General features: G+C 36.1%; 1 protein-coding gene and 1 non-coding gene across 2 annotated transcripts in view; both read left to right on the top strand.

Annotated features, from left to right (window-relative positions):
• Window positions 1–22,258, top strand: part of HAUS6 (HAUS augmin like complex subunit 6) — a 43,871-nt gene that overhangs the window by 12,836 nt on the left and 8,777 nt on the right. The window contains exons 6-15 of the mRNA XM_012126676.5: window positions 383–448; window positions 787–835; window positions 3,564–3,734; window positions 5,573–5,766; window positions 6,491–6,617; window positions 7,091–7,193; window positions 13,930–14,011; window positions 19,083–19,149; window positions 19,462–19,647; window positions 21,756–21,891. Of these exons, the coding sequence (XP_011982066.2) occupies window positions 383–448; window positions 787–835; window positions 3,564–3,734; window positions 5,573–5,766; window positions 6,491–6,617; window positions 7,091–7,193; window positions 13,930–14,011; window positions 19,083–19,149; window positions 19,462–19,647; window positions 21,756–21,891 (1,181 nt within the window). The remainder of the gene's footprint in view (window positions 1–382; window positions 449–786; window positions 836–3,563; window positions 3,735–5,572; window positions 5,767–6,490; window positions 6,618–7,090; window positions 7,194–13,929; window positions 14,012–19,082; window positions 19,150–19,461; window positions 19,648–21,755; window positions 21,892–22,258) is intronic.
• Window positions 18,868–19,001, top strand: LOC114113391 (small Cajal body-specific RNA 8). Its single transcript, XR_003588428.1, has one exon. It is a non-coding gene; the product is annotated as a small Cajal body-specific RNA 8 (non-coding RNA).

Raw genomic sequence — 22,258 nt, 5'->3', positions numbered from 1 at the left:
TGCTGTCTTATCTATTATGAAAGCTACAAAATCCTTTAAAATCTCTTTAAAACTGCAATGTTGCCTGCCTTAGGTAACATTTGAATTTATCCCCTAAGAATGTGAGGTAAGGATAAGAGAGCAGGGTAGTCTGACCTCCAGCATTTTTACCTAAAGTCAGAGTTTATGAACCAAGAAGTTCTGGTTTATCTCAGTAGTCCTGCCTATATGTTACATCACTCTTGTAATTCTTAAAGGGAGCCCTTCAAGGCTAGCTACTGGTATGTTTGGAAGAGTAGCCCTTAGAGGCCTTGAGTAAAGATATGAAATGGGAGTAAATATCAAAGTGGTCTATACTGTTGTAGTAGAATTATAGCTGTCATTTTGTATGTTTTTGTTGCAGATTATCAGTTAAACAGGTACGAAATTTGAGATCAGAATATATGGGACTGCAAAACCAAATAAAAAAGTAAGTGACTTCTAGAGCTGAAAGTTGCCTGAAGTATTAGTTTAACCTCCTGCATGTTATAGGTTAAAAAACAAACAATGAGATTAGTTAAAATAACACTTCAATACCTAGTTGATAATAAGACAAAAACAGATTCCTAGTCTAGGACTAGGAATTAGAAAATTCCATAATTTTCTCATAAATTATGGTAGCTTTGAGGTTGAGTTTTATTTTTGCTTTTGATAAGAATGGTTGTTAGTGGGTGGGTTTACAGATTAATTACAGATTAATTAGCTCTTTAGATGGTAAGTTACCATTTTTTTAAAATTGGCTAATGAGATTATTTAATTTTTAACTAGAATGGAACCCTGTGATGACCAAAGTAATATACAAGAGAAAATTCAAAAGGTGAGACAACTTTTGAAGGGAGAAATTTAATCTTTCTTTTGTGATATGCAATGTTTACTGACTTAACTGAACTCATGTATGTTTCTTTTTGTAACAGTGTTATACATTTTTTTAATTCATAAATTGTATGGACATAAAAGTATCAACAGGTGCCTTTCAGACACTTGAATATAATAGGAAAAATTAGCTTATAATCAATCACACTAAACATATACAACACAGTTTTAAATTTGGTTAATTTAAAATCTTTCACTCTAGCAAGGAAAGTTCAGTTTGATTGTAAGTTAATCAGTGATATTTATCTAAGCAAAAAAATACATGATTTGAAGGAGGATAGTGGTAAGTTTAGAAGAAAAATGAGAAGTCACATTGAGACTGGCATGAGGAATCTGGCAGATATAGATGATCTGAGGCTTTCAGAGGTTGGCTTTAACAAATGTGGGGTAGGAGAGTTTCTTAGGTCTTTGTATTTGGATGAAATCTCTCTTAAGCTCTTTGTTCTTATTCTGTGGTCACCAAGCTGCTTTGGAGTACTGATTTGACTTTTTAGCAGTTTGTCATTGGAAAAGGTGAGTGCCCTCCTCAGGATCATGAATCTGGCCCCATCATTTTATGGCAAATAGAAGGGGGAAAAGTGGAAGCAGTGTCAGATTTTATTTTCTTGGGCTCCAAAATCACTGCAGATGGTGACTGCAGCCATGAAATTAAAAGACACTTGCTTCTTGGAAGAAAAGCTATGATAAACCTGGACAGTGTATTAAAAATCAGAGACATTACTTTGCCAACACAGGTGTGGATAGTCAAAGCTGTGGTTTTTCCAGTAGTCATGTATGGATGTGAGAGTTGGAGTATAAAGAAGGCTGAGTGCTGAAGAATTGATGCTTTTGAACTGTGGTGTTGGAGAAGACACTTGAGAGTCCCTTGGACTGCAGGAGATCAAGTTAGTCAATCCTAAGGGAAATCAACTCTGTATATTCATTGGAAGGACTGAGGCTGAAACTCCAGTAATTTGACCCCCTAATGCAAAGAGCCGACTCATTGGAAAAGACCCTGATGCTGGGAAAGATTGATGGCAAAAGGAGAATGGGGTGGCATCTCTGACTCAATGGACATGAATCCGAGGAAACTCCAGGCGATAGTGAAGGACAGGGAAGCCTGGTGTGCTGCAGTCCATGGAATTGCAGAGTCAGACACAACTTAGTGACTAAACAACGACAGGAAATAATTATTCATTAATTCATTGACTATTTATCGATCACTTGCTAGACAGTCTTCTAGATATTATGGACTAGAGCATTGAAGAAAACAAGCAGAGTCACTTCCTTTATGGAGCTTCTAGTTCAGTGAATATGAGTATTCCTGTTGTTGAATGTAGTATCTTTGATTGTAAGCTTAATAGGTTAGGTTGGTATGAAATCCATTAAGAGTTTTCATAGCAAAAAATATTATATATTTATTTGTCTTAGTTGTGGAATATAAAATCTTCAGTTGTGGCTTATGATATCTAGCTCCTTGACCAGGGATCGAACCTGGGCCTCCTGTGTTGGGAGTGCAGAGTCTTAGCCATGGGACCACCAGAGAAGCTCACAGCTACCTCTCCTGAGTTTAGGTAATATTTAGTTTCCCTGAGTCAACTTTGAGCCACTGACAAGATAAAATTTCTAGACTTGAAAAATCTGAGACCCAGATCCTAGATCTTTGTACATTCACCAAGGAAATGCCATCCTATGAGATGTCTAGATGGCCAGCCAATGAGACTTCCTTTGTGGGACAACTTTTCTTTGTGCTGTGAGAAGACACAGACATTAACACAAATACAGTTATATTTTCTTTCCTTCTCTCTACTTTTGTAAATTCTTTTGAGGCATTATGACATACGTGCAAAAACATGCAAAAATCATTGTATGTAGCTTGACAAAATTTCACAAAGTGAACACATCCATGTAACCAGCATTTAACTTAAGGAACAGAATGTTACCATCACCCCAGGAGCATTGAACCCCCTTTCACTCATGGCTGTTTCCTTCTAAGAATAAACACTATCCTCAGTTCTTACACTAAAGATTAGTTTTGCCTGTTTGACCCATAAATGGGCGTGTATAAAATATATTCTTTTGTATTCAGCTTCTTTCACTTAATGCTGTTTTATCCATGCTCTTGTATGTGTTCATTCTCATTGCTGTCTAATATTCTATTTTATGAGTATAGCAAAATATACTCTTTTTACTCAAGGTAATTCTTTGGATTCATTACAGTTTTTGACTATTACAAATGAGTGCTATGAACATTCGTATAATTAATAAACATAAGTTAATACATAGTTTTTGACATTTTAACTCTTTGAAACTTGAGTGACTCTTAAAAGTTGATATATGGTGTTTTCTTTTTTCTCCTGAAAATCTTTTATTCCTCATGAAAAAAATCTCCTTTAGATTGATGGCGTATCAGAATACAGGAAATGCTAATTGCATCTTGAGAATGTAAAGTTTCTTAGGTATGTTTTGCAAATCATAATGGTCTAGATTCTCCTGAGAAATTCTTTAAAGTGCTGTTGAAAGTAGTATCAGTGCTTTTAGACTGTTAAAGTAGTTAATTTTTTTTATCAGAAGCCATTCCAGGAATATTTCATTTGTTCCTGGGAAAGGGCATGTATTTGTGTTTTACATTTCTTTAATGTATGTATAGACTGATTATATGTAGACTTTAATATTTGTTTATGTTTTCAAAGGTTCGGTCTTTGTGGACTTCAGTGAATGAAACACTTATATTTTTGGAAAAAGAGAGAGAAGTTGTTAGTTCAGTCCTTAGTCTTGATAACAATTATACTTTAGATGGAACTAACATTGCTATCAATATTCCGAGCCTCTTACTTGATAAAATTGAGAAACAAATGTGTCAGGTAAGCATTTGATAATTAAGGAAGCTTTTGTGAAAACTCCTTTTACTTAATTATTTTATGTATTGTATATTGTTTTTCTTACAATCTCTTTCTACTGTCTTCAGAATTTACTTTAGTGTGTGTATCTGGTGAATCTTTCATAACGAGGGGTATTGTTAAGGGTGTGTATATTTATATCTGTCAACTTTTATTAATTGTCTATACCTTTTATGGTGCTACATCATACAGTGTAGAGAGTAGGAGGTACTTAATAGGAAGATGATATGGTACCTAATTCTTCATAAATTCTCAAAGAGAGCAATAATGATCTCTGATAGCTAAGTTTCTTTTTAAAAAATTTCTTTTTATAAACTCTCCGTTTTCTTGTTTTTCTTTGATCTTGACTCGATTATTTTAAAGTCTTTTCTTTTAGCTTTTGTGATCTCAGTGTCTTTGCCCTCCTGTGGTGTTTCAGACTACTGTTTCCATTTTTCCATTGGTTCCTTTTTCTCTGACTCTTAAGTGAATGTGTTCCCTATTATTCCTTTAATGGTCTCGTTTCTTCCTCATGTTATAAATTATCTGTACATTCTTACCCAGTTCCATGGTCTCATCAGCCTCCTGTACAATAATATTACCAAATTGTTATTTCCAGTCTCTCCCCTTCAGTGCAGACTGTATCAAATTTTTCCACTTGCTTACAGGACATTTACATCTGAATCACTACTTTTTTTTTTTCTTAGTAAATTAAAATTTATTAAGCATTGACTTTATTGTCATGTAGGGGATATAAAGGTTTCCCAGGTGACTCAGTGGTAAAGAACCCTCCTGCCAATGCAGAAGACTTGGGTTTGATCCCTGGATTGGGAAGATCCCCTGGAAAAGGAAATGGCAACCCACTCCGATATTCTTGCATGGGAAATCCCCTCGACAGAGGAGCCTGGCAGGCTACAGTCCATGAGGCTGCAAAGAGTTGGGCATAACTTAGCAATTAAACAGCAATAAGGGGATATAAAGATAAAATATTGTGACCCTGAAGAACGTTAATGGGTAACATGTCACGCACTTCAAATTCAGAGTACATAAAAAATTAGCATCTGTAAACACAAGTTTCTATAGGAGTTAGGCAGGTAATGTCATATAAATTAAGTATACTAATTGTGTGTAACAATAGGGATAAAGTAAAAAATGTTGTTGCATAGTTGCTAAGTCATGTCTGGCTCTTTTGCAACCCCATGGACTGTAGCCCACCAAGCAACTCTGTCCATGGGGTTCTCCAGGCAATTATACCAGAGTGGGTTGTCATTTCCTTCTCCAGGGGATCTTCCCGACCCAGGGATCAAACCCATGTCTCTTGCATTGGCAAGCGGATTCTTAACCATTGAGCCACCAGGGAAGCACCAGGAAATGATGAAATATTTTTAAAAAATATTGGTAACTTATTCACATGATTTTAAAACTTTGGAACTGTACAGGCCAAATAAAAATGTGTAAGTTTGGAATCAGTCTTTAGGGGCCATTCAATTTGCAACTGTTGTTAAAAAATGAATTCATGATCTTTATCGAAGCCTGATCTTTCTCCTCAATCTTTATTTTGCTTTCCATTTCTTTGCATTTATTTTATTCTAGTTTTCAACTTTTTTTACATGATACAAAAATGTAACATGGTGTGTTAATTCTTCCACAGTAGTTTTCTTTGGATCAGAATTATTTACATAATTTTATTTTTGTGTAGCTTTTTTTTTCCCACTCTTGTAGCCTTTTTATATATTAGTGAGAGACATAAATATGTTCTTATAGCATTCTATTATCTTAAGAATATATAGTTCACCACTTTTTTTTCCTTTCTGAATCCTTAGTTGCACATAGGAAATATTTATGAGGCTGGAAAATTGAACATCTTAACAGTTTTTTGGTTATTAAATGAAGTCTTGAAAGTAATGAAATATGAATGTTGTCAGACTGACCAAGCAAGACTGACAATAGACCTTCACTTCCTTGAAAAAGAGACCAGATTTCAGAGAGAAAGACTGTCAGATCTGAAGCATATGAGGTACACTATGAAGATCTTCTGTTATTTCATTTGGGGAAGAGTAGGATGGTTTTGATAATTTCTCAGCACAACTCTAGTTAACACCTCTGTAGCTTTGGCAAACAAATGTGAACATTTTACTGGTACTCAAAAACCATATGTCATCAACTCCTAGAGAGACACATGAAGTAGAAAGAAAAATTAATGTAGTTTTCTTTTGTCTGGTGTATATTACTTGTCCTGAGTGATAGTTCTTAATGAAATAATTTAAGCTTTTCTCTAGCTTTCTTTTGTGGTGGTGGCATGGTATTTAGTCACTAAGTTGTGTCCGATTCTTTTGCCATCCCATGGACTGTAGCCCACCAGGCTCCTCTGTTCTTGGGATTTCCCAGACAAGATTAGTGGAGCAGGTTGCCCTTTCTTACTCCCCGGGATCATCCTGACCCAGGGATCAAACCTGCGTCTCTTGTGCCTCTTGGATTATCAGGTGGATTCTTTATCACTGTGTCACCTGGAATGCCCTGTGTATTCTTTTTTATTTTTGTTCATTTTTTTTCAGTTTTTAAAATTGGCTGTTAAATTTTTTAAATTGAGGTTTTTAAAGAAGAGTTTAAGGTTCACAGCAAAACTGAGAAGTTACAGAGGTTTCCCAGATACACCACAAATTCTTATTTCAGTACTTTTTCTTAGTCCTTCTTTTTATATATTCATGTTTTGAATGAAGTTATTTTTTATTCCATCGTAGGTATAAAATAACAGAAGCTCTCAAAACTATAAGACATTCTATTGTTGAAAAACAAGAAGAATGGCATAAAAAGTGGAAAGAGTTTCTTGGCTTATCTCCTTTCAGTATAGTTAAGAGTTCTACTCCAGTAAGTAATATTGACTTGCCTTTTGGAGAATAGTTTAATCTCTTGTAATCTCTTGATTCATCATGTAACAAGTGACTTAGAAATGCTGTATGTGTATATGCTTGTCATCTTTTCATCTGAGCCTACATTTCAAATATTTTGGTTTCTGTGATTTTTCTAAATACACATTAGAATGTTCATCAAGGTGTTGTTATGATATGGTTAATATTTTTAGATTCAATGGATTGTGTTAAAAAGAAAATGAGATATTTCTCTTTATGTTAGGTTCTTTTACATTTGAGGCATAGTTGGAGGACAAAGTAGTCTTCTTCTAATATTGTATTCTTTAGTTTAAAACAGTTATATAATTTGTTTGGCAATTCTATCTTTATTATGGGAAAAAGAAATCATCCTTTCATAGGTTAATTTAGTATTGTTATTATGGTACTGAGTAAAGTGTGTATATTTCAAAATAACAAATTCTTTGTTTTGAGGCTGTGGATCTTTTACCGCCTATGTCTCCACTTTCGTTTGATCCTGCCTCAGAGGAAGCATATGCGAGGAGCATTCTTTTACAGTATCCTGCTTCACTTCCAGGTTGGTTTTTTACTTTTTTTCTCTTTTAAATTTGCCTCTCAATATTTCTCACTATAATAATAGTTCTTACATATTCTTTCATGTTTTTTTTTTCCCAGTTATATTTTGTGGTGAAATGCATATAGCATTTTGGTCATTGCAAAGTGTCCAACTCAGTGGCATTTAGTAAATTTGCAAAGGTGTGCAACCATTACCACTAGCTAATTCTGCATATTTTTATTACCTCAAAAGAAAACTTGGTACCTGTTGTGCAGTCACTCCTCATTTCCCCCCTCCCCGACTGTGACAATGACTAACATACTTCCAGTCTCTGTGAATTTGCCCTACACCATATAATAAGCTTATTGTGTCTCCTTTCTTTACTTGCACAGTTTTTTACTGCATTAATCTTTGTATTGTTTCCACCATTTGGCTACTATGAGTAATGCTACTGTTAAAATTCATTTATAAGTTTTTGTGTAGAAGCCCACATTTTTTTAACATGAAAGAAGAATACCTAACCATTGCCTGTTTCTGCAGTTGAGATTTTTGCTTTAAATGTGTATTTTTCTTTGCTAAACCATTTGAAATGTTAACACTTTACTCTTTAAGTGTTTCAGCATGCACTCTCATGAAAATAAGGACTTTTTCCTGTTTAATTGCCATGAATTATATATTTAAAATTAATAATAGTTCTATAATATCTCATCCAGTTTCCTCAAATATCATACCATTGTCACACCTCAAAGTTAATTTCTCTGCAATATCTAATAGCCATTTCATACTTAGTCTCCCCAGTTGTCTGCTGCTTGTGTACAAGAAATTGTTATTGGATTCAGTAAATGTAAGGTAGATAGGTAGAGGAATAAGTGAATAAAAAATGTTGAAATATGTAGCCAGTGAGGAGTAGGTCACAGTAGAGTTCAGGCAGGTATTCGATCATGGCAGCAGTCAGCACAGGACTTAGGAAGAAAAGGATAACCACAACTAGCATAGGTGATTTGTTTGAGTCAGGTGTATGTGAGGAGGACACTAATTGGGAAACATCATAGACCAGAGAGCACGGGTCAAGGATAGGAGCCAGCAGAAGTGTAGACGGAAAAGACTGCATAGTTTGATGAATGAAGACTTTCAGATTCAGAGCATTATTTATGATGACAATTACTTTGATAGTTGTTGACATATCTGGTTGGCATTATATTCTCACTTCAGCTTGGAAAGGGCCTTTTTACTCTTGGCATACTTAGTTTGAGTGAAAGTTGCCCAGTAATGTCCAGCTTTTTGCGACCCAATGAACTACAGCATGCCAGGCTTCCCTGTCCATCATCAACTCCCGGAGCTTGCTCAGACTCATGTCCGTTGAGTCTGTGATGCCATCCAACCATCTCATCCTCTGTTGTCCCCTTCTCCTCCTGCCTTCAATCTTTCCCAGCATCAGGGTCTTTTTCCAGTGAGTCGGGTCTTTGCATCAGGTGGCCAGAGTATTGGAGCTTCAGCTTCAGCATCAGTCCTTCCAATGAATATTCAGGACATGTTTCCTTTAGAATTGATGGTTTAATCTCCTTGCAGTCCAAGGGACTCTCAAGAGTCTTCTCCAGCACCACAGTTCAAAATAATCAGTTCTATGGCACTTAGCTTTCTTTATGGTCCAGCTCTCACATCCATACTTGACTACTGGAAAAACCATAGCTTTGACTAGACAGACCTTTTTTTGGCAAAGTAATGTCTCTGCTTTTTAATATCCTGTCTAGCAGGGTCATAGCTTTTCTTACAAGGAATAAGCGTCTTTTAATTTCATGGCTATAGTTACCATCTGCAGAGATTTTAGAACCCAAGAAAATAAAGTCTGTCACTGTTTCCATTGTTTCCCTACCTATTTGCCATGCAGTGATGGGACTGGATGCCATGATCTTTGTTTTTTGAATGTTGAATGTTAAGCCAGCTTTTTCACTCTTCTCTTTCACTTTCATCAAGAGGCTCTTTAGTTCTTCGCTTTCTGCCGTAAGGGTGGTGTCATCTGCCTATCTGAGGTTATTGATATTTTTCCCAGCAATCTTGATTCCAGCTTGTGTTTCATCCACACCAACATTTCACGTGATGTACTCTGCATATAAATTAAATAAGGAGGGTGAAAATATACAGCCTTGACGTACTTCTTTCCCAATTTTGAACCAGTCCGTTGTTTCATGTCCTGTTCTAACTGTTGCTTCTTGAACTGCATGCAGATTTCTCAGGAGGCAGGTCAGGTGGTTTGGTATTCCCATCTCTTTAAGAATTTTCTACAGTTTGTTGTGATCCACACAGTCAAAGGCTTTGGTGTAGTCAATAAAGCAGAAATAGACGTTTTTTGGAACTCTCTTGCTTTTCCATGATCCAGCGGATGTTGGCAATTTAATCTCTGGTTCCTCTGCCTTTTCTAAGTCCAGCTTGAACATCTGAAAGTTCACGGTTCACAGCAGGCCTCTGTTGAGGCCTGGCTTGGACAGTTTTGAGCCTCACTTTGCTAGTGTGTGAGAGGAAAGCAATTATGTGGTAGTTTGAGCATTCTTTGACATTGCCTTTCTTTGGGATTGGAATGAAAACTGACCTTTTCCAGTCCTGTGGCCACTGCTGAGTTTACCAACTTTGCTGGCATATTGAGTGCAGCACTTTAACAGCATCATCATCTTTCAGGATTTGAAATAGCTCAACTGGAATTCCATCACCTCCACTAGCTTTGTTCATAGTGTTGCTTCCTAAGGCCCACTTGACTTCACATTCCAGGATGTCTGGCTCTAGGTGAGTGATCACACTATTGTGGTTATCTGGGTCATGAAGATCTTTTTTGTACAATTCTTCTGTGTATTCTTGGCACCTCTTAATATCTTCTGCTTCTGTTAGGTCCGCACCATTTCTGTCCTTTATTGAGCCCATCTTTGCATGAAATGTTCCTTTGGTATCTCTAATTTTCTTGACGAAATGTCTAGTCTTTCCCATTCTATTGTTTTCCTCTATTTCTTTGCATTGATTGCTGAGGAAGACTTTCTTATCTATCCTTGCTATTCTTTAGAACTCTGCATTCAGATGGGTATATCTTTATTTTTCTCCTTTGCCTTTAGCTTCTCTTCTTTTCTCAGCTATTTGTAAGGCCTCTTCAGGCAATCATTTTCCCTTTTTGCATTTCTTTTTCTTGGGAATGGTCTTGATCGCTGCCTCCTGTACAACGTCACAAACCTCTATCCTTAGTTCTTCAGATACTCTGTCTATCAGATCTAATCCCTTGAATCTATTTGTCATTTCCACTGTATAATCGTAAGGGATTTGATTTAGGTCATACCTGAATGGTCTAGTGGTTTTCCCTACTTTGTTCAATTTCAGTCTGAATTTGGCAATAAGGAGCTCATGATATGAGCCACAGTCATCTCCTAGTCTTGTTTTTGCTGACTGTATAGAGTTTCTCCATCTTCGGCTGCAAAGAATATAATGAATCTGATTTCGTTATTGACCATCTGGTGATGTCCATGTGTAGAGTTGTCTCTTGTGTTGTTGGAAGAGGGTGTTTGCTGTGACTAGTGCATTCTCTTGACAAATCTCTGTTAGCCTTTGACCTGCTTCATTTTGTACTCTAAGGCCAAATTTGCCTGTTACTCCAGGTATCTCTTGACTTACTAATTTTGCATTCCAGTCCCTATAATGAAAAGGACATCTGTTTTGGGTGTTAGTTCTAGAAGGTCTTGTAGGTTTTCATAGAACTGTTCAGTTTCAGCTTCTTCAGCATTTCTGGTTGGGGCATAGACTTGGATTAATGTGACATTGAATGGTTTGCCTTGGAAATAAACAGAGATCATTCTGTGGTTTTTGAGAGTGCACCCAAAGACTGTATTTTGGACACTATTATTGACTATGATGGCTGCTCCATTTTTTCTAAGGGATTCTTGCCCACAGTAGTAGATATAATGGTCATCTAAGTTAAATTCGCCCATTCCAGTCCATTTTAGTTTTCTAATTTCTAAAATATTGATGTTTACTCTTGCTATCTTCTATTTGACCACTTCTAATTTACCTTGATTCATGGACCTAACGTTCCAGGTTCCTATGCAATATTGTTTTTTACAGCATTGGACTTTTCTTCCACCACCAGTCACATCCACAACTGGGTGTTGTTTTTGCTTTGGCTCTGTCTCTTCATTCTTTCTGGTGTTATTCTCCACTCTTCTGTGGGCGCCTACTGACCTGGAGGGTTCATCCTTCAGTGTCGTATCTTTTTGCCTTTTCATACTGTACATGGGGTTCTCAAGGCAAGAATACTGAAGTGATTTGCATTCTCTTCTCCAGTGGACCACGTTTTGTCAGAACTCTCCACCATGAGCCATCTGTCTTGGGTGGCCCCACACCCCACACGGCATGGCTCATAGTTTCACTGAGTTAGACAAAATTTCCATTACTTTTTAGAAATCACAGATAAGTGAACCATATAGTATTTGTCTTTCTCTGACTAGTTTCAATAAACCTAATATTCTTTAGGTCCATCCATGTTGTACAAATGGCAATGTTTTACTCTTTTATGGCTGAGAAATATTCATATAAATATCCATTATGTCTGCATGTGTGCTGTGTTGCTTCAGTTGTGCCTGACTCTTTGTGATGCTATGGACTGTAGCCTGCCAGGCTCCCCTGTCCATGGGATTATCCAGGCAAGAATACTGGAGTTGGTTGCCATGCCCTCCTCCAGGGGATCTTCCCCCCCGCCCCAGGGTATGAACCTGAGTCTCCTGCAGCTCTTGCATTGCAGGCAGATTCTTTACTGCTGAGCCACTGGGGAAGCCCGAAATATCCATTATATATATATATATATATATATATATATATATATATATATATACACATAGATACACACACACACACACACACATATATATGTGCATTTATACCACTTCGTAAACCAGTAATCTGTTGATGGACACTTGGTTTGCTTCTATGTCTTAACTATTATAAATAGTGCTTCTATGAACATTGAGGTGCATGTGTTTTTTCAAATTAGAGTTTTTGTTTTTTCTGCATATATATCCAGGAGTGGAGTTGCTGGATCAAATGGTAGTTTTGCTTTTAGATTTGTAAGGCATCTCCATATGTTATCTATAGTTGCTGCACCAGTTTACATTCCTCTGTGTAGGAGGGTTCCTTTGTGTCCACATCCTCTCCAGCATTTATTATTTGTAGATTTTTTATGGTAGCCATTCTAACCAGTGTGAGGTTGATATTGTGGTGTTGTTTTGCATTTCTCTAATAATTAGTAATGTTGAGCATATTTTCGTGTGTCTATTTGACTATCTGTATGTCTTCTTTGGAGAAATGTCTTCTTTACTTTTGAATGATAGATTGGTTATAAGATTCAAGATCAAGACTAATTTTTCCTTGAGACTTTGATAATATGCCATCATTACTTTCTGCCTTCTTTTTGAAACATTTGCTGTCAGTCTAATTGTCATTCATTTGTAGGTAATTTTTGATCTCTGGTTGCTTTTAAGACTTCCATTTATTTTTTTTTTAAAAGAGTTTTCTATCTATCTATTTATTTATTTATGGCTGCATTTGGTCTTTGTTGCTATGTTGGCTTTCTCCAATTGGAGTGAGCAGGGGCTACTCTTTGTTGTGGAGCACAGGCCATAGGGCACGTGGGTTTCAGTGGCTGCAGCACATTGTCTCAGTAGTTGTGGCTCATGGGCTCTAGAGGGTGGGCGTAGTAGTTGTGGCACACAGGCTTAGTTACCTCACGACATGTGGGATCTTCCTGGACCAGGGATCAAACCAAAGTCCCCTGCATTGGAAGGCAGATTCTTAACCTCTGAACCACCAGGGAAGCCCTGGAATGGTTTATAAATAACAGAAACTACATCATCATTAGTAGGTTCAAAAGCTTAGGACATTGAAAATGTTGAAAGGTGGCATTATGATGAATTAAAAGAAAACTTTACAATACACATTGGTTTCTTATATAGTAACACCCTGGACATGTATAAATGATCTTTCAGAATCAAACATGTTGAAAGAAGAGGATCTCCTGGAATATCTAATCCTTTCACATACAGCCATGACTTCCTTCAATTTTATTTCCTGTCATGCTTTTCCACTAGATATATGCTATGCCTTGGCACACCAAACGTGCACCTTATTCTCCTAGTACTTTCATGGCTTCTTCATGTTCCCTGCTCTGGACCAGGTGCCTTTCTGCCTTCTTGCATTCTGTGTGTGCTTGTATTATAATACTATAATAATATGTCATAATGCTTTTCTTATCAATAGTCTCTCCTATACTGATTTCTTGAAGGCAAGTATCCATTAAAAATTTTTTTTCCCCATTGTTAGTACTGCAGTGACATAGTTATTAAATGGTATGTTGAAGAATAAATACATAGCAGTTGATGTTGTAGATGCTGGGTTAAACTATGCTAAGTACTATAACTTTTTGGCTGGTTTATTTGGTAAGTGCATTGTCTGTGTACTTAAACACGAAACATGGCTATATATAATACTAGAAAATTGTGGATTGTCCCTTTTGAGGAAACTTTGTGTGAGCTATCTTTTTAGAAGAGCCTGTTGTACATATTCTCCATCACTGTCATGTGTATTACTTTATAGTTAATAATTGAATAATTATCTTTTCCTATTAGCATTTATTTAATTTTTTTATTTTCTTCTGTTTAGAACTTCAAGAGAGCTCTAAATATTAGAATGTACAAGCATAATTAAAGAGTAATTAATTTTTCTATTCCTTTAGTTACACCTAAGCAACATATCCAGGAAAATAATTGCAGAAGAGCAAGTGATATACTGGAAACTAAATCTGATCCAGCCAACAGGTAAAACAGATTTGATTTTCGTATTGATTATTTTTCCTCTTCATTAATTTTAGTTCCATCTTCAGCCAGTTTTCAAGCTTCTCTAGTATGGGATAGCTTATAACTTTCTTCTCTTAATCAGATGGTGTTTTCCCACTGTGGATCCCCTTTTTCTGGAAAGATTCAACATTTCTGATGCATGGTCATTTTTTCCTCTTCTATTCTTATCTAAATGTCAAAACTCATGGGGATTACCTAATTTTTAAAGAGAAAGATATATATGAAAATTATCTAATACAAATTTGGGAATTTTCGCATTTCTGTGTCTGTGAACTTTGAAGTCATTTGTTGACTGCTGACTAAATCCAAGTGTTTAGGGACTTCTGAAATTACCTAGATGGTGGTTTTCAGTCTGTGTTCTGCAGCTCCCTCCGATGCTGTGGATGAGTCAGACTTAGTCTGTGGCTGTTCCATCCTTTGCCACTTCAACCTGAGCAGCTTACTTTTATCTATATTGTATATTGGGGTTTTATATGCCATTTGATAGAAAGAGTTCTATGCTTAAAATTTTTTTGGGGGGGAAGACTTCTGATTCAATCAAATCCCCAAGTTTAGTATGATTAAGCTGAACCTAGTTAGTTTATTGTAACTAACTAGTAGTAGTCTTATTTTATTTATTGCCTTTTTTTCTGTACTATTCTATTTTGGCCCTTAAATAAACTGACGTCAGATTATAAAAGCAAAAGTCTCTAAATGTGTATATGTTTCTCCTTTAATAAACATTAGTAACTAGCAGTCAAACACAGACATCCTAAACAGATTCCTTTTTTGTTGTTTTTTTGATTACCATTCAATTTAAATAGGTGTCTTTTAGTTCACGTTCCGCATTTTAATGAGGCACAGGTACGGAAACAAAATACTTAGAATAATTCTAAAAATAAGATTCTAAATTTTAAGTGACTTCAGGCCTCCTGCATTTTGTATGCTCTTAGTAAGTTATGATAATTTAAAACACCATCAGTTCAGTTCAGTTGTGTCTGACTCTTTGCGACCCTGTGGACTGCAGCACGCCAGGTTTCCTTGTCCATCACCAACTCCCAGAACTTGCTCAAACTTGTGTCCATCGACTCGGTGATGCCATCCAGCCATCCCATCCTCTGTCGTCCCCTTCTCCTCCTGCCTTCAGTCTTTCCCAGCATCAGGGTTTTTTCAGTTCTTCGCATGAGATAGCCAAAGTACTGGAGTTTCAGCTTCAGCATCAGTCCTTCCAGTGAATATTCAGGACTGATTTCCTTTAGGATTGACTGGTTTGATCTCCTTGCCATCCAAGGGACTCTCAAAAGTTGTCTCCAACACCACAGTTCAAAAAACACCATAACCAGAGTTAAAACTTAAATGTGAAATTATGCTATTGGCAGTTTCCTCTGCAGTAATTTTCTGTTCATAGAAGGTCGAGACTACTTGTGAAAGAATTTTACTTTTGTTTTTAGCAATGGATGTGATGTTGATTTTCTAAATACCTAAAAGAAATGTAATGAAATATTCAGTGAAGACCTGGTATTAAAGAAACTGAAGTTATTGGGCTTGCTAATTTTACCCTCTTATCACAGTTGTTCCTAAAGCATGCCTCTTAGAGGGAAATAGTTGGTGCTCCCAGTCTCAGTTATTTTTTTCATGTCTTTTCTTGAGGGAACAAATTTATTTTGGTTAACGTCTCTTGCTGGACTAAAGATTAATGGAGTTAGTAGAGTAATTCACAAATCTGATTTTATTTTTGAACAACATGAACCTTAAGATTCTTTCTTGAGGTAGAATTTTGTACTAAGACGTACTATCAGAATTCTACAGGAGCCAGACACTTAGTCCTTAAAAATTTAATTCAAATAGAATTCTCTTAAAATAGGAAAAAGTTGTTTTAAATAATTTTCAGTTCCTCCTTTATCCTCTTTCAAGCTCCTGGAGCTTTTAACTGTCTTGGGATACTTAATTTTACTTATAGGTTGGGATATTAAAAGAAGGTAGAGGAAGGCTTTTGGTGATGAAGGATAAATGCTTAATAGGAAATGAAAGTTTATTACTGCTTAATAGAAGAATAGAAGAGAGGTGAAGAGTTGAATTACTGAGATGTAGAAGTAAAATTTCTTCTCAGAATTGTTTATTAAAAAAGGTATTTTGTAATAAAATGTTTCATGTGTAATCCGGGTAGATTGCACTTAAAGAAATACCCCTTTTGGGGCATACAGTACAGCTGTTACACTAAATATTTACAGAGGCATCATCTTATATCAGTGTCACTATAGTTAATTGGGAAATGCATATGTGAAAATGGTTAAACTATTCAGTTAAAAAACGTGAAATGAATGTAGTTTTTAGAGTAAGTGTGTTGTTTGACTTTTCACAAGTACTAAAATATAAAGAGTCTTCTCCATAAATCTCCAGGCTTGGTTTTGATCAGAGTGATGGAGGCTTCACTATACCTACAATCAGAATTCAATAATTGGTGATGCCTTTGCTGCACACTGTGGGTAGTACCTTTCTTTGCAATGGTTTCTGGAAAGGAGGTTTCCATGATATTTCTAGTGGTGGTGATGCAGTTCTTCTAGACCTTTAAACTCTAGAGTTTCTCCTTTATTGCACTTCAAAGATAGGGCAGTGTGATATTGCATGCATTCCAAATAAACATCCTTAGACTTAGAAATTGAATTCTAATCTCATTTTATTATTTCCTTCTTCTTTAATTATTTCTCTGTTAATTGTAGACATATTGTAACAACAACAACAAATGAAAAATTCAAAAAACTGGCTAAAATTTCTAACAAATCACTTTTCAGATTCTTTCCCAAGTTCTTTTTAGACTTTACTTATAATTTTAGTTCTAATCAAAGCATGAATATAGTCTTGTATTCTAAAATACAAAATTTCCCAACATTATCATAGCATAAATGCATTTTTTTAAGTTTGTGTATGTGTTTAACATTATATAACCACTTAAAATGCTTTGTAATATTTCATTTATTTTTAGACTTTCGGTTTTCCTTAAAATTTTACTATAAAAAGCATGTATTTTTTCTTTTGGAAGTGCTTTTAAGGTAAATTTCCACTATGGGATCAGTACCCTTTTTATCTGGATTTCTTGGGCTTCGGTTTTGGCATGGCAAGTGGGTAGAGAGTAAAGACTGAGCCAGGGCTCAATTCAATTTAAAGTTGAATTGAATATTAGCAAGACTAACAGCACGTTGCCACTTGAGAAATGAGAGAGAAGAGGTATAGAATGTGGTTTCATTTTTCTCTCTTATGAGACTCTGCAAGAATGATTCAAATAGAAAAATTTGGTGGCATCTATAGAACCTCATCTTCAAGTGGCATTTATTCATTGATCAATCTATCCATTAATCAATTTATCCATTTATCAGTTACAAATATGTGTGGTACTACCAAGTGTCAGGCACTGTTAGGACTTGGGAATAGCCTTTGGTAAGATATAGTCTTTGTCTTCAAGGAGCTCACCAGTCTTTTGGTGGCATCTTAGCGGTGTTTGTCCATAACTTGCTGGCCCTGCTTTAAAGGGCTTTCTGATCATTTTCTTGTTAAGTTTGGTGAAGAATTTGGATGAAGTCACACTAGATAGTAATTACTCATCTTTTGCTCTAGATATCTAGATCATATCCTGTCAAGACAAAGTTGAGGCTTCAGTGATTTTTGAATTATGTTTGAAAGGTAGATTTCAAGAAGGGCACATTTGAAAAAGTTTGAAAGGAATATTTGCTATTATGTGAAATATTTGCAAAGCTGTTAGTTTTGTACTTTTCTGTGAACAGAAAGGAAAAAATTGGCATGCTTGATGTTGAAAGTGGTAATCCTACCTTTCACTTTACCTGTAAAGCTTTTGGTCAGTGGGCAGACCCAATCCATGATTGAATTTGAAAGCACTTTCAAGATGAAGATAAATGATTAAAGTTATCATTACTTTGAAGGCTTAAAAAATATTTAATACCCTCTTTTGTAATTATAGTAAAAAGATGCATAAGGTTTTCATGTTTACCAAAAGGGGCAAGAGAATCTAAGAGATTAAGGAACACTATGTGTAGAATGCGTGCTTGCGTGCTTAGTCGCTTCAGTTGTGTCGGACTCTTTGCAGCCCTGTAGGCCATGACCTGTCAGGTTCCTCTGTCCATGTGATTCTCCAGGCAAGAATACAGGAGTGGGTTGCTGTTTCCTTCTCTGACCTGAGACAAGTCAAAATGTGTAGAATAGGACTTCCTAAGTGGTCGGTGGTAAAGAACTCACCTGCCAATGCAGGAGACATAAGAGATGCTGGTTCTATCCCTGGGTTGTAAGATCCCCTGGAGGAGGGCATGGCAACCCACTCCAGTATTCTTGCCTGGAGAATCCCGAGCCTGGTGGGCTCGGGATCACAAAGAGTTGGATCCAACTGAAGCAACTTAGCATGCGCACAAGTGTAGAATGTCACAAATTAAAGTTTTATGACTTTGCTATAATATATTTGCCATAGAAAATTCAGCATAAGAGAAATTGCTTTTGGACCTGAAATATCCAAAGAAGCTTACAGTTTCTGCTACAATGCTTCTGTTATCTGAAGCCTGAAAGAAAGTGAAAGTGAAGTAACTTGTTGGACTCTGCAACCCCATGCACTGTAGCCTGTCAGGCTGCTCAGTCCATGGAATTTTCCAGGCAAGAGTACTGGAGTGGGTTGCCATTTCCTTTTCCATGGGATCTTCTGTCAATAATGTGATTCTAGTTAACTGAATTTGTTTTTACCCTGTACTCAAGTTTCTGAGTGTTCATCAAGTCATCTAACCTGTGTAAAAAATGCTGTTGACTTAAAATACATAGTGGGTAAGGAAAGTGTTCAAATTTGGGAGGCTGATACACAAATTGGGCTGAAGTACTGCTCTAATTGTCACTATGCCTCCCTAGAATAATACACTGCCTTTTGATGACCGGGACGAATTGAGAGAAATCGTAACGGACAGATACGGGGCAGACAGTTTCTTTAGAATATTCAGATATATCAAGTGAATGGAATTGTTTCTTATTCATAACTTGGATTTAATAATATTTTTCCTTTTAGCCCTGCTTCTTTCCTGTTACAGCCGGTTCCACCATTAGGTGGAGACATTGTTACATTACTTGAAAAGGTACGTTTTAAAACAATTTAAAATTAATTCTGGCCATAGTTATTTATGATAAAATATTCTTTACTTTTGTTTATATCTCAAATTAAATTTCTGTTTTCATACTTCCCTGTTTGTGAACGTTATATACCATTCCTATTTATACATTTTTTACTACTTCTAAATGGAAATACTGGAATTTTAAAATTGCGTCAGTGAACATAGTTTTTATAGTAATGTTAACAACTTTTTATAGGTTCATGATAACTCTAGAACCTCTAATAAAGATCAGGTACCATTATTAAGTTTTTAACATTACACATCTATCTTTTTCAGGACACGAAGTTGATAACTCTTAGAGAGGAAAATGAAACAGTTCCTAAGAAAACACCAGAATTTAAAGTGGAAGACTCTTCATCATCAAATATTGCAAAGAATACAGATAGTAGTGCATGTGGAGGGTCTCTGCCAGCTAAAAAAAGCAATCCATTCCAGAAAGAGCAAGATCATCTGGTAGAAGAGGTTAGAAAAAGATTGTAATAAGTATACTGATATGTTATTTTCTCGATGGTATTGGGGTTGTAAGTGAAGTATAGTTAATTATTGATTAACTAGGGGTATTTTTGGAAAGGAGGTCACAGATTGTTATGTGACAAAAGCAAAGTTTGTCCTCCCCTAAAGTAGGAAAGATATAATGAAGTAAACTTAGTTAAGATTACATCCATAGTTTAGAACCCATGTACCATTCTATAACTATCCAAGAGTGTAAAAATAATACATGTATAATATGTTTTGAATTAATCATTATATAAATTGTTAGATAGATAATACCCAATGATTATACTTTATTAAAATACTCTTATCTGTTCCTTAGCTGAGCTTCCTCTGTTTTTGAATTTTAGAACAAAGGCTATACAATATGTATTATCACTAAGTGAAAGTTTTGTCCTGCTTTTTAAATATTTCAGAAGTGAAAATGCGTGATTGTTTATGATCTTGGTTTTCTTAACCAGCTCTGTTCCTTAATACTTTTCTACTTTTCACTGATAAGTGACCATATAATACTACTAATGCTGAGTATTAGAACTCACTTTACATAAATTAAATGGCTAGGCTATTCTTTAATGTTATTTTTATTACATAGTTCCCATTGTTTGAATTTGGATAAACAGCGGGACAGTATATCAGCTGTTTTACGTTCCTGAGCAACTGAAAGAAAATTTTGGTTTAGTGCATATTGATTCATTCATTGTTTCATGGTCTCTAAGTATTTTTAAATCTCTAAAATTTTGTTGTTTCTCTGTATTAGCTGATTGACTCTGTACTAAAGAAAAGATGGTTAGTCATTCTTTTTTTCTTTCCTGATATGGGAGGAAAGGCACGTTTTTTGGCTAAAAGAATTGATAGTAGCAGTGGTATGAGAAGGGAGGGAAGAGGAGAGTCCTAACATCTCATAAAGCTCTGAAAAGTGAAATTAATTCTAATAGTGTTTATGACAGGGCTTCCCTGGTGTCTCAGTGGTAAAGAACCTGCCTGCTGATGCAGGAGACTCGGGTTCAATCTCTGGATTGGGAAGATCCTCTGAAGAAGAAAATGACAACCCACTCCAGTATTCTTGCTTGGGAAATCCCATGGATAGAGGAGCCTGGTGGGGTTGCATACAGTCCGTGGTGTTGCAAATGAATCAGACACGACTTAGTGACTAAACAACAACAAGAGTGGTGTTTATGACAAGGAATATTTAGTGTTAGAATTCTAAGAAGCCATCTCTTTTCATGGAGGAGGGTGAACTGGAGTCAGTTGATTATGGTTGTAGGCAGTTTCTTTTTTAGGAATCTCAGGGCACAGAGATTTTAACTTGCTTATTTTTGTTTTCTGGTTTTATTAAAATTTAGTATAGAGTGCTATTTTCATATTGTACACATTTCTCTATTTTAAAAATATATTCCTATGTTTTGTTCATTAATTTATGTCTGATGGTGAGGTTACTGAGAAAGAAGTATGTTGTCACCATAATGTACTCTATTAATAGAGGTGCCACTGTTCAGTGGACTTTAAGAAGAACCATGTATGCTTTTTTTTTTTTTGTGAAGTCGCTCAGTCGTGTCTGACTCTCTGCGACCCCATGGACTGCAGCCTGCCAGGCTCCTCTGTCCATGGGATTTTCCAGGCAAGAATACTGGAGTGGGCTGCCATTTCCTTCTCCAGAGGATCTTCCCAACCCAGGGATCGAACCTGGGTCTCTCACATTGTAGGCAGATGCTTTTACCGTCTGAGCCACCAGGGAAGTCCTAGAACTGGTCATTTTAGCAGATATGGAATTGTGAAGCTCATTAAGTGTGGCAGATAGCTCAGATCACTGCAGTCAGAACTATCTGTGTCTAAATCTTTGCAGGTATAAAGATTTATCTTTTTCTCTATGTAACAGGATATCCATTTAAGATAAGCAGGGAGGAAGTGGGTTTGGGGTTTGAGTTCACTTTACAGGACTGTGCTTATATAGTCTGTGTGAAGTGTCTGGGAGCTACATTGCTGAGCTTATTTTTGAGCATGTTGCTGTCATTATGGCTTTTGTTGTAGTCTACCAGTGGACTTTATATTTTTGATTTACTTTTTCTTTTCTGTTTTAGGTTGCGGGGGCAGTTTTATCTAATTCACCACAGCTCTCTGAAGGAAAAGAAGTAAAATTGGAAGAACTAATTGACTCTCTAATTTCTAACCCGTTCTTAACAAGGAGTCAAATTCCCCGAACTCCAGAAAACTTGAGTAAGTTAATAATGCTTTTGGTCACTTTTCTTTCTTAGACATACTACTGTTAGAACCATGGTCTGACAGATCTTCTGAAATTCACTTTAAAGTTGTTTTCTGTGTCTTTCAGTTTAGTGGCATTGGCTATATTTGTTTTGATGTGGGGGACTTTTATTGAAATACTGTGAGCACTGTCACTTATATGGCAGTCCTTGAGCAGTATTATTTTGCCCTGATAACTATACAGTTTTATTTTTGTTGTTTTACTTGGCTTTTTCCTGGAAAATATTTTAGTTGATTACTTAAAAAAAAAATCCTCTGCCTCCACATCTGATTTGTGATTAACATTTATAGAGTTGTTGTTTAGTTGCTAAGTGTTGTCTGA

This window comes from Ovis aries, chromosome 2, assembly GCF_016772045.2.
Source record: "Ovis aries strain OAR_USU_Benz2616 breed Rambouillet chromosome 2, ARS-UI_Ramb_v3.0, whole genome shotgun sequence".
Lineage (NCBI taxonomy): Eukaryota > Metazoa > Chordata > Mammalia > Artiodactyla > Bovidae > Ovis > Ovis aries.
The sequence above is the reverse complement of the archived record's forward strand: the minus strand, read 5'-3'. Positions and strand labels throughout refer to the sequence as shown.